At 40.0% G+C, this 13,432-nt stretch overlaps 1 protein-coding gene across 13 annotated transcripts in view; it reads right to left on the bottom strand.

The window, feature by feature from the left end:
- Nucleotides 1-13,432, bottom strand: part of UNC80 (unc-80 homolog, NALCN channel complex subunit) — a 230,615-nt gene that overhangs the window by 94,087 nt on the left and 123,096 nt on the right. For 10 of the 13 annotated variants that reach the window (XM_038001602.2, XM_038001590.2, XM_038001588.2 and 7 more), the window contains exons 27-29: nucleotides 12,221-12,424; nucleotides 10,200-10,300; nucleotides 1,276-1,476 (exon numbers count right to left, since the gene is read on the bottom strand). In XM_038001602.2, coding sequence (XP_037857530.1) covers nucleotides 1,276-1,476; nucleotides 10,200-10,300; nucleotides 12,221-12,424 — 506 coding nt within the window. The remainder of the gene's footprint in view (nucleotides 1-1,275; nucleotides 1,477-10,199; nucleotides 10,301-12,220; nucleotides 12,425-13,432) is intronic. The other 3 variants (XM_038001598.2, XM_038001599.2, XM_038001600.2) reach the window with 1 other exon arrangement.

The following is a 13,432-nucleotide window of genomic DNA, read 5'->3' as shown; positions in this document are numbered from 1 at the left end:
AAAAACTGCTACACAACTCAACTGTGGATTTTTGTTGTTATTGCTCATATTCTCTCATTGTTTGATGTATATATTATTGCTTACCCTCTCCCCAGTCCAAATCTGGTTTGCAAATTCCTTAGAAAGATTTTCTGCTTCTAGGTTTTATTTTTTCTTAACAGAATATCTAGCCTAATATTGTGCCAACAGAGGGCACATAATAAATGCCTGCTGAAATGAATAGGTGTCATATAAAAATCTCTTTGCAAAACTGCTTGGGAAAAGCAGCTGCAGGGGCGGCCACAACATTCAGTCAGGCATCTTGGCTGTGATGCCTGTTCAGGGGCAGGTGGAAAATTCAGGCCTTCCCTGGCAGGAGCACAGCAGCCCTGGTCACTGTCTTCGTCTCCTGCCAGCTCAGCTGCTCAGGGTAGTTTTTAGAAAAGGGCAGCTGAATACTTGAAAAATGTAATAGTTTCTTGAAGGAATCTCCTTTAGTCTGATTTGACCTAGATGACTCTTTTACTTGGCTGGGAATAGTGGGCCCATTTATGCATATTTTTTAGTACACAGTTGTGTTAGTTTCCTGTTGCTGCTGTAACAAGTGACCACAATCTTCATAGCTTAAAATGACACAAATTTATTATATTACAATTCTGGAGGTCAGAAGTCTAAAACAGATTGGCAGGACTGTGATTGCTTCTGAAGGTTCTAGGAGATAATCCATTTCCTTGTCCCCTCTAGCTTCTACAGGCTGCCAGCAATCTTTGGCTCATGGCCGTGCATCTCACTGACCTCTGCTTTTCTCACGACATTTCCTTCTCTGCCTCTGACCCTCCTGACTCCTTTTTCCACTTATCAGGACCCTTATGATGACACCGAGCACAGCTGGATAATTTAGGACACGCTGCCCATTGTAAAAGTTTCAATCACATCTGCAAAATCTCTTCTGCCATGTGAAGATATCCACAATTTCCAGAGATTAGGATGTGAGTATCTCTGTGGGAGAGGCATTATTCCGCCCACCACCATAACTTATTCATCATCATCATCATCCCTATGCACTCATATTTATTTACAGAATAAGAAAAAACCTGAGGAAAGACTCCATGTTTACTCATGGACAAAAAGACAAAACATTTGTCTTTCTTGTACATCTCTTCTGTTTTTGTTTAGATGCACACAGACCTGATTGTTACAATTGCATTTGCTTGAAAATTCTTACTTCCAGAGAAGAAACTGTTAGGACAACATGTTCCCTAGTATTGGAATATCACTCAGTGGTTGTTTACTTACTTCTTTCTGTTTCTTGCCCCGGAGAGCCACATTGCTGATGTTGCTGCTTTCCCTCAGGGAGTCCACACTGTCTCCATAGAGTAGCTTAATGGCTCTGACGAGTCGGGCACAGGAGCGGCTGTGGTGCAGGTAGCAGTGGGGATGGCAGTAGTCAACGTGAGTGCAGATGAAACTCTGCTGATTGCACAGCAAGATCATCACCTGGAATACAAGCATTCCTGAGACTCAGCCAGGCAACCTGGGTACAGACAAACTGAACATATCTATGGGGTGGAAGCTGGGAAGTCAGAATGTCAGCTTCCCTGGATGTGTCTTGAAATCGCAATGATCCAATAATTCCCAAAGGAGAACAAAAGTTCTTTATCCCCTTAGCCTTTTGTTCTCCCTCCATTCCTACTTGATAGAAGGATCTCTTTGAAACATTAAAAGGTTAATAGGTCTTCAAAAAATTGAAACAATTATTGTAGAGCGTATGGTTTCCAAATATTCTCAAATGGAGATTCTGAATTTAAAACTAATATTTTTTCCAGTTCTTATGTTGGGAAAGGAACCAGACGGAAGGGCACAGACTGGTGAGAAATTCTGTCCCAGAGGATCTGGCTAGCCCTTGACAGCTGTGGGACACCTTTAATGCCAGCCCACCCATGTGGGACTTAAAAACATTTCCACTTCCTCTCCTCTGGCCAATAATCTTCAACTAGAACTTGAACCTTACTGTACAGTCTCATTTCCACTCTCTGCAAAGTGCTATTTTTCCTCTGGCTTTTAGAACATTCTAGCTCTTCTCTTGTAGCTAAATCCAAATCAAATCCTCACATCTCCTATAATTCTCCCATTAAAATTACAGAAAGGAATTCAGTTGATTTAAAAGATATGGGTTATTTTAAGATAAAGAATAAAGGCCCTTGCATTTGGAACTTCTTAAGGAGCTTTTCTTAAAAGGCAATAGCATACACAGAGCCACAAGGTCAGTCAATAGTGTGCACAGTATCTTCTGAATGCTTCCATCCTTCATGAATCTATAATAGTTCCCACCTTGACAACTAACCAGTGAGGGACTGTGTGCCATATTGAACACAAAGAGAGCACAAAACAAGACGATGTGGGCAAGGCCAATACGTTGATTGCAGGCACGTGAGAGATCCTAAAGCAGAGGACCTAGCTAAGCTGTGCCAAAATTCCTGACCCATAAAAACTATAAGATAATAAATGTGTATTGTTTTAAGCCACTAAGTTTGTGGTAATTTGTATGCAGTACTAGAAAATTAATACATTCCCCCTCTAATCATGTATATTTCCTGCAGGAAGTCCACACTGCACACAATTTCCTGCAGGAAGTCCACACTGTCCACACACACATATATATGTTATATAATATATATATGTTATACACACACACACACCCCCCACACACAAAGTCAGCTCTCTATATCCATGGTTTCTGTATCCGTGGATTCAACCAACTGCAGATCAAAAATATGCCAAAATATCTCCCCCAAAATTGTGTTTTTACTAAATATGCACAGAAATTTTTGGGAATCATTAACAATACAGTATAATAACTACTTATATGGAATTTACATTGTATTAGGTATTGTAAGTAATCTGGAGATGATTTGGAGTATGTGGGAGGATGTGCATAGTTTATATGCAAATACTATACCATTTTATATCAGGGGCTTGCTCATCTGTATATCCTGGTATTCATGGGAGGCCCTGGAACCAATTCCCACGGATATCAAGGGATGACTATACACACACACACACACATACACACATGTATACAGGCATACCTTGGAGATATTGCAAGTTCAGTTCCAGACCACCACAATAAAGCAAATGTTGCACTTGAGTGAGTCATACAACTTTTTCTATTTCCCAGTGCATATAAAAATCATGTCTACACTATACCATAGTCTATTAGGTGTGCAATAGCATCATGTCTAAAAAACCAATGTACATACCTTAATTAAAAATTCTTTATTGCTAAAATATGCTAACAATCACTTGAGCCATTGGCAAGTTGTATTTTTTTTTTTTTTTTTTTTTGGCTGGTGGAGGGTCTTGATATTGAGAGCTGCTGACTGATGAGAGAGAGAAGTGGTTGCTGAACGGTGGGGTGGTTGTGGCAATTTCTTAAATTAGACAGCGAAGAAGTTTGGCCCATTAATTGACTGTTCTTTTCATGAAAGGTTTTTCTCTAGCATGTAATACTGTTTGATAGCATTTTACTCACAGTAGAAATTCTTTCAAAATTGCAATCAACCTTCTACAACCCTGCTGCTGCCATATCAACTTAATTTATGTAATATTCTAAATTCTCTGTTGTCACTGCAATAACGTTCATAACATCTTTACCAGGAGTAGATTCCATCTCAAGAAATTACTTTCTTTGCTCATCCATAGAGGTACTTCCTCACCCATTCAGATTTTATCATGAGATTGCAGCAATTTAGTCACATCTTCAGACTCTACTTCTAATTCTAGTTCTCTTGCTAGTTCCACCTTATCTGCAGTTACTTCCTCCACTGAAGTCTTGAATTTCTCAAAGTCATCCATTAAGGTTGGCATCAACTACTTCCAAACTCCTGTTAATGTCGATATTTGATCTCCTCTTGTGAATCACAAACGTTCTTAATGACATCCAGAATGGTTAGTCATTTCCAGCAGCTTTCAATTTACTTTGCCAAGATCCATCACAGGAATCCCTATCACTGTCTGTGGCAGCTACACCCCTGAAAAATGTACTTTTTTTTTTTTTTTTTTTTTTTGAGATAGAGTCTCACTCTGTTGCCCAGGTTGGAGTGCAGTGGCACGATCTCAGCTTAGTGCAAGCTCTGCCTCCTGGGTTCACACCATTCTCCTGCCTCAGCCTGTGGAGTAGCTGGAACTACAGGCACCCGCCACCATGCCTGGCTAACTTCTTTTTTTTTGTATTTTTAGTAGAGACGGGGTTTCACCGTGTTAGCCAGGATGGTCTTATCTCCTGACCTTGTGACCCACCTGTCTCAGCCTCCCCAAGTGCTGGGATTACCAGCGTGAACCACTGCACTCGGTCACAAAATGTACTTCTTAAATCATAAGACTTGAAAGTCAAAATTACTTCCTGATCTGTGGGCTGCAGAACGGATGCTGCATTAGCAGGCATGAAAACAACATTAATCTTCCTGCACACTTCCATCAGAGCTCTTGAGTGACCAACTACATTGTCAATAAGCAGTAATCTTTTGAAAGAAATCTTTTTTTTTTTTCCTGAACAGTAGATCTCAACAGTGGACTTCACATGCTCAGGAAACCATGCTGTGAAACAGATGGGCTGTCATCCAGGCTTTATTTTTCCATTTATAGAGCTCAGGAAGAGTAAATTTAGCATAATTCTTAAGGGCTCTAGAATTTTAGAATGGCAAATGAGCACTGACTGAAACTTCAAGCTGCCAGATGCATTAACCCCTAACAAGAGAATCAGCCTGTTCTTTTAAGTTTTGAAGCCAGGTATTGACTTCTCTCTAGCTATGAAAGTCCCAGATGGCATTTTCTTCCAACAAAAGGCTCTTCTACATTAAGTATCGTTTTATAGTATAGCCACCTTCATCAATGATCCTGGTTAGATCTTCTGCATAACTTGCTGCAACTTCTACATCAGTACTTGCTGCTTCACCTTGCACTTTTATGTTATGGAGGTGGCTTCTTCCTTTCAACCTCACGAAGCAATCTCTGTTAACTTCAGACTTTTCTTCTACAGCTTCTTCACCTTTCTCAGTCCTCACAGAACTGAAAAGAGTTAAAACCTTTCTCTGAATTGGGCTTTGGGTTTACGAGAATATTGTGACTGGTTTGATCTTCTGTCCAGACCACTAAAACTTTCTCCATATCAGCAATTACACTGTTTCACTTTCTTATTGTTCATGTGTTCACCGGAGTAGCACTTTTGATTTCCTTCAAGAACTTTTCCTTTGAAATCACAACTTGGCTGTTTGGTACAAGAGGCCTAACTCTGAGTGGATCTTGGCTTTCAACATGCCTACCTCACTAAGCTTAATAATTTCTAGCATTTGATTTAAAGTGAGAGACATACAACTCTTCCTTCACTTGAACACTTAGAGGGCATTGTAGAGTTATCAATCGGCCTAATTTCAGTGCTGCTGTGTCTCAGGGAATAGGGAGACCCTAGAAGAGGGAGAGAGACAAGAAGCAGCTGGTCCATGGAGCAATGAGAACACACATTTATTGATTAAGCTCAACATCAATATGGGTGTAGTTCATGGTGTCCGAAAACAATGACAATAATATCATCAAGGATCACTGATCACAGATCACCATAAAGTTGATAATCATGAAAAAGCCTGAAATATTGTGAGAACTACCAAAATGTGCCAGAGACACAAAGTGGGCACATGCTCTTAGAAAAATAGCACCAACAGACTTGCTCAATGCAGGGTTGCCACAAACCTATGGTCTGTAAAAAATGCGATATCTATAAAGCACAGTAGAGTGAAGTACAATAAAATGAGGCATACCTGTATACACACAGACATGATACATAAATATACATATTTGAATGCATAAGACAGTGAGGCAGTCAGGATGAAGGGTATGATGTGGAGAGAAAGGATATTCGTGGAGGTGAGGACAATGTGAGGACACACCACATCTCTCCTTGAGGCATTTGCTACATCTTAGGCAGGCACAAGTGGCCAAGAAACTAGGTAGAGCCTTAGGCAATCTCATGGGGCCTAGGAGGTAAAAATTAGAATTCAGAATTACCAAAGAAGTGAGAAACTGAATAGTCTAGATCCTGTAGAGAAATGAGGTCGAAGTCAGTCAGACTGACACTGGGTGACAGTTTTCCCTTCTAGGCATTGACTGATTGAGCAGCTAAGAAGAGAAGCAAAGACCAGCTGACAAACAGAGTAGAGACTGGCAATTTCATTGTGATGGGGAAACAAAAATTGTAGTTCCTGACTCATCAAGAATGAGAGGCCCTGTGACATACCCCAGACTCTCACTGGGAGTCTTGGACATCTTCATATTAAAAGATGTGCGTAGGGGGTGGGGAAGGACAGGCTAGAAATAGTCCAAGTCCAGCTAGTGTAGTCCCTGACTGGACTGAAGTGATCTGCTTCTTTGTTGTCTGCCAGAGGACAGGGTGAATCCTCTCTGGAAAGAGAAAACATCAACTAGAGCTTTGGTGCTTTTTTTAAATTAATAAACTTTATGTTTTAGAGCAGTTTTGGCTTCACATCAGAATTGAGCAGAAAGTACAGAGAGTTCCCACATATACACTGTCCGCATACATGACAACCTCTCCTACTATCAACATTTTGCTTCACAGTGGTACATCTATTACAATGAACTTATATTGACACAGCATTACCACCCAAAGTCAAGAGTTTACATTAGGGTCCATGCTTTGCTTTGTACATTCTATGAATTTTAACAAAAGTATAATGACATGTATCTACCACTGCACCTCTATAATTTTTTTAATACACCATGTTTAGTCAATATAATTACAAGGCATTTTAGGAGCAGGACCAAGAAGAGTAAAGAAAATAGATTCATATATTGAAGTTATTAGCTATGGACCTGATCAAAATGTCTGCACTCCCATGTTTGTTGTGGCACTGTTCACAATAACTAATATTTGGAAGCAACCTAAATGTCCATCAGCAGATGAATGAACAAAGAAAATGTGGTATATATACACAATGGAGTACTACTCAGCCATAAAAAAGAATGAGATCCTGTCATTTCCAACAACATGGAAAGAACTGGAGATCATTACGTTAAGTGAAATAAGCCAGGCACAGAAAGACAAACATCACATGTTCTCACTTATTTGTGGGATCTAAAAATCAAAACAATCGAACTCATGGACACAGAGAGTAAAAGGATGGTTACCAGAGGCAGGCAAGGGTAATAGAGGGTTGAGGGAGAGGTGGGGAAAGTTAATGAGTACAAAAAATAGAATGACTAAGACTTACTATTTGATAGCACAATAGGATTACTATAGTCAATAATAACTGTACATTTCAAAATAACTAAAAGAATGTAATTGGACTGCCTGTAACAAAAAGGATAAATGCTTGAGGAGATGGATACCCCATTCTTTTTGATGTGATTATTTCACATTACATGCCTGTATCAAACACCTCATGTAGCCCACAAATATACACACCTACTATGTACCCACAAAAATTAAAAATGATTTTTTTCTGTGGCTCACGCCTGTAATCCCAGCACTTTGGCAGGCCGAGGCGGGCGGATCACGAGGTCAGGAGATCGAGACCATCCTGGCTAACACGGTGAAACCCCGTCTCTACTAAAAATGCAAAAAAAAATTAGCCGGGCGAGGTGGCGGGCGCCTGTAGTCCCGGCTACCCGGGAGGCTGAGGCAGGAGAATGGCGTGAACCCGGGAGGCGGAGCTTGCAGTGAGCCGAGATCGCGCCACTGCACTCCAGCCTGGGCGACTGAGCGAGACTCCGTCTCAAAAAAAAAAATAATAAAAAATAAAAAAATAAAAAAATAAAAAATAACAAATAAAAAAAATCTGTGATCAATTACGAATACATCACAATGGAAATTTTAAAATATTTTAACTGAATGATAATGAACATATATCAAACCTTGTATGATGCAGCTAAAACTGTTTCTAGATAATATTTATAGCTTTAAATTCATATGTTAGCAAAGTGGTTGCAAATCAATTATCTGAGTATCTGTGTCAAGAAGTTAAGGAAAAAAAAACAAATTAAACTCAAAGAAAAGTAGAAGAAAGTAATCAAGATACCAGAAAATATTAGTAAAACAAAAATTCAACATTCTAAAAATGACAAAATGAAAATCTGGTTCTGGTTCTTTTAAAAGACAAAACAGACAAACTCTTAGAAAGACACTACTAAAAAAAGAAGAGAAGACAATCTACCAATATCAAAAACAATAAATATAAATCACTGCAGATCCTAGAGAATTTAAAATAATCTTAAGAGAATATTTTAAACAATCTTTTTGCTAATAAATTTGAATATTCATATTAAATGAAAAAAATCTCAGCAAAAAATATTAGTTTACCTGAATTGCTCCCAGAAGAAATATAAAATCTAAATGGTCTTAGCTGTATTACATAAATTGAATCTGTAACTTAAAACTCTCCCATAAAGAAATTTTTAGGTTTAAAAGGTGTGATCAGTGATTTCTTCCAAATATTTAAAGAAGAAACAGCACTGCTCTTACACAACGCTTCCAGAGCTGTTTATTTATGGAACACTACACACAAAACTAAAAGGCATTATTGAAAGACATTTAAAGAGGCTCTAAATAAATGGAGAAACAGACATTAGTGGAGTGATCATTTTAAACATTAGAAGATTCAACATCATAAAGATATGATTCATTTAAATTCATCTATGTATTACACTCAAGGCTGCTTTGGAAGTCTTTTTTTTTTAAATTATTTAAAATAGGGTGATTCTAAATGAATGTGAATCTAGCCAAGAATAGACCATGCCATTGTGAAGGAGAAGAACAACAAAATTGGAGGACCTACATTTATATGAGGAAAAGGAACCAGACACAACAGAGTAGTAGTATATGATGCCAATTACATGTATTTCAAAAATAGACAAAATGAATCTATGGTGTTAGAAGGTAGAACGGTGGTTACTGTCAGGGGAGAGTAGCGTCTGGTAGAAGACCTGTGTAGGATTTCTTAGGTGTTGATAATGTTTTCTCAACCTGGCAGTGGTTACACAGGTGTATTTACTTCATAAAAATGTACTGAGCTGTATACATAGGTTTTGTATGCTTTTCAGTGGGTAGGTTAGAGTTCAATAAAAAGTTTACTTTAAAACACAGCTGCCTCAGAGATTCTCAAATCAGTCAATTCTAGGGACTGCTTCCATAGTAAAGGTGAGCCACCACACACCTAAGGACCATTACGCACCAGCTAGAGCTCATCTGACTTTCCCAGGAAGTCAGATTAAAATTAGGGTGAACGGTGACCCCAGTGATGATCCTGGGGATACCCTGCCACTTGTATAACCGAGCTTACATTTCCTTACCGTTCTCCTTACTTTTTTTTTTTTTTTTTTTTTTTTTGAGATGGAGTCTTGTTCTGTCCCCCAGGCTGGAGTGCAGTGGCACGATCTCGGCTCACTGCAAGCTCCGCCTCCCGGGTTCATGCCATTCTCCTGCCTCAGCCTCCCAAGTAGCTGGGACTACAGGCGCTTGCCACCACGCCTGGCTAATTTTTTGTATTTTTAGTAGAGATGGGGTTTCACTGTGTTAGCCAGGATGGTCTCGATCTCCTGACCTTGTGATCTGCCCGCCTCAGCCTCCCAAAGTGCTGGGATTATGAGCCACCGTGCCCGGCCCCCGGCCCCTTTCTCCTTAACTTCTTTCTTCATGCTCAGCTTGAGTCTTGAACTCCACCCCATGCCCACAGTTTCCTAGGGATCACCTCCTGCCTGTGCCCTCTGGCTCACCCTTGGACACATGGCATTCACTATCTTAGAGTGTCCTTGCCCCAGTTTAAAATTTGATCTAATACATACCCAAGAGCAACACCATGACCTTTCTCAGAATTCGCAGTAACCTGTATAAAACTGATGGTGATACCTACGCTGTGTCACTCAGGTTATCTTGACCACTAACCTGGCCTCATGATTTTCCCTGACTTATGGTGACCCACAAGCCAGCCATAACCAAAAAAAGCTTGGTCTGAGTTAAGCTTAAGATGAGTACAGTTCAGCAGAGTACCAATCCTAGAGAGTGTTGAGATATTCAGCTAAAACATAAGCCCCTGCTTTTTTTTCAAGGCTAGATTGGATTGATGATTTAGTATAATCTCTTGTCCTCCCTCCTCAGATCTTTCCCAGGGTCTAAAGAAATTGATCTCAGGGCTCTTTCTGAGATTCCTACTTACGTGAAGCCATGACATGTTTCTGTGGTAATTCTCCTCCGTGCCGGCATTACTCATTCCCTCTGGCTCGATGCTGGGCTCGCTTGCACTCCAAGGACTCCCTTCTTCAAAAAAAAAAAAAAACCAAGAAAGGTTTCAGTGTTCGGTCTCCCTGGAGAGCATGTTGGTATGGTACAGTTGCCCATGCTTCTGAATCCTAGGGCAGACTACCATGGCCCAGTGGGTTACAGGGCATAGCACTGACTTGGAGGAATATTAACAGGAGTTGTCCCCTTCATCACCAGCTGAACTGGCAATTTCAAAGACATTTATGATCTCTGTTATGGTGGCTTCCATTTTGAGAGATGGGAGCAGAGAAAAAAAACAGAGTCAAGTCCTTGAATTGCTGAGATGAGCCAGTTATTGACTGAGTGTGCCCAAATCCATTCCAGACTGACCAGACCTTGCAGGTGTATTTAAGGAGGGACAGCAACTAACCGGCCTCACAGTGACTGCTGTCTCCATTGTTCTGTGACTGCAGCTAGTGCTATTACTCTAGCCACCAGGCTTTGCTACTAGAGCTATGTCAAAGATGGGCAGGTACCTATGAAAAACTAAGGGAATTTGGAAGCAATTATGTCCAACTGTGGACAGCCCTTGTGTCCAAACTCCTCTCTATGGCAAAGTATAAAGGAGATATCTCTCAAAAATTCCCTACTTGGTACATTACATAACAAAGTTTTCCCTCAAATCTAAAAACTTTTATAGATCTTTTTAATGACAAAACAATGTCTTCAACCTGGCTATTTTGACTCAATTGGTCAGGATAAATCGATCAATTTAAATAATTAATTGCAATAATTTTTCCCCAAATTAACTGATAATAATGCTCTAGCTTCAGACTTATAACAAAAGAAATCATACATACTTTTTAAAAAATGTCTCCTTAGGAAATAAGCTGAATCTTAAGTAATGCATAAATCAGCTATTTTCAAAGGCGAGGGTGGGTGGATACAGAAGCATTTTCTATTTTAAACCTTCTTTGATGAAATATACTCGGCTTTTATTTCAGCAGACTTGATCGATAATTTATCCACACTTCTTGCTGACTTTTGAAACTACTTACCTAGTAAGGAGAGCTTTCTATTTTGCCTTGCATACAGAGACTGAATGGCAAAGTGAATGTGCTTCAACTTTTACCTAATATTTAATGTTAGGCAGCTGGTGAGTTCTGTTTTCATGCCTACTGTATCTTTTGCTTGTCTATTAAGATACTAATTAGGGCCCATATTTTGGACTGCTGTATTTTGGTATTTGGAATTTCTTTAGAGCCTACAATGACAATCTATAACTCCCAGGCTTTGTCAAACACATTGTATGGTCATCTTCTAATTTATCTTTACAGCATCCTTGCACTGTAGGCAAGAATTATTCTCACTGTGTAGTCAGAGAAAACAAATCCCTGAGAAGCTAAATGACTTGTTGAAGATCACTCATTGTCAGGTCTAGACTATCTTAACTCTCTGATATTTTGGTTGTTCATATTGTTAAATAGAGACTTTAAAATATAGAGAATCTTTAGGTAGTCTTCTCCAAGGGAATTACTACATTTGACATTGAAGGTTCTGATCGCAAGAATGAATACACAAGTATCTGAATTTCAAAGACTGTCCTGGTCATTAAAGTGTTTTCTTTCTCTAACATATACTCCACACCCTTGCTGCTCAAAGTGTGGTCCTTGAATCAGCAGCATCAGCTCCACGAGAAAGCTTGTTAAACATGTAGAATCTCAGATCCCCACCCCAGATCTGCTGAACCAGAATCTGCATTTTAACAAGCCTCTCCAGTGACCTGTATGCACATCAAGGCTTCAGCTGCCTTGCTCTAGCAAGGGTAGTATGGTTTTCCGGCTGAATAGCTTGTCTACCCTATGGCTCTGCCCTCCATCTATTTATGTGTAAGAAAATGGACTTCAGCTTGTTTCAGGACTTGGGCCCTGTCTTCCTACCCCCCACGTCCCTGCACACCCCACTCCTCTATGTTACCTAGGTCAGTGACAGTGTCCCTGCTCTGGGACAGCTGCAGCTCCTCAGCCTCAGACTCTGAGTCCTGCCGTGATAACTTGCTGCTCTTTAAGCTGCCGACCCGGCGAATGCTGGACAAGGAACCCCCCTTCTTCACCTGGAAACTGCGGGTTCCTTTAATCTGGAGCAGACGAGAACCTCCTATCCTGATCTTCCTGCTGGGAACTGTATTAAAAGAATAAAATAGGGCTTTTTCCTCCTTAGTGTTCCCCAGCCAGTGTTATATCCATCTCTCCCCAACTTGTCCCTGATCAGCCGCCTCTGCTGGCCTGGATGAGCACTCTGAACAAGGAGCTTCTCCCAAGCCCCCAGTCCTGCAGGACCCACCAGGAAGAGCTGGTGCAGCATCTTTCTTGGACACAAAGCTCATCGGAACTGGGAACGACCTGCTCTCTTTCTGGCCCAGGTTTCACAAGCATGAGTGTGCCTTTGGGGCAGCATCAACTAGGACTATTAGTACACTTGTATCACAGGATTCCTTGATTCAAGAGAACCACAAACCATTTGCTTTTGCTTTCCTTTCAAAATGGGACTTACAGACTTCTGTAAGCTGTCACGTAAACCCCTTCATTTTGGAATACTTCATTCAGAAATAAGAACCAAAGGTGCTTCTCTCTGCAATAGTCAGCAGTGGCTTCCACTCTGCTCCTCAGAAAAGAAACTAAACAATGTTTTCACTCGGGTGAGCATGAGTGTGAAATGGCTCTATTTTCAATGTACCTAATGATTTCATACTATCCTCCCCTCAGTCAAAAGGCTGGGTGAAATGTGATTCCAAATGGTGCAAACCCCTGAGCCAATCTTATAACAGTCTATGCATACCAAGAAGAATATGCATTATTCATATTTAGTCTTCTGGAAGAAATAGTAATTAGTGAGGAAAATAAAAGAGTAAAAGAAATGCATTTAAACTTGGAGCCTATCTTTATTTAAATCAACAGTATCCTTATTTCCCATAGTCATATACACACCTTCCTTTTCTTTTGAAGATGTGGTGTTGCAAACATTGATTTTATAAGGGTGGGATAAGTAAGTTTTAGGGCTTAAGGTCCATTATCAGGAAGGAGCCAGTTTTATAAGCTTAGCATCTTAAGACATGAACAAGATTTCTTACTAATTGTTTAAGGCACAGTTACTAATATTTTAAAAGTACCAATCAGAAAGTTTGCATGT

This window comes from Chlorocebus sabaeus, chromosome 10, assembly GCF_047675955.1.
Source record: "Chlorocebus sabaeus isolate Y175 chromosome 10, mChlSab1.0.hap1, whole genome shotgun sequence".
NCBI classification, from domain to species: Eukaryota; Metazoa; Chordata; class Mammalia; order Primates; family Cercopithecidae; genus Chlorocebus; species Chlorocebus sabaeus.
Note: the sequence above shows the minus strand (reverse complement) of the source record. Positions and strands in the feature narration are given on the sequence as shown.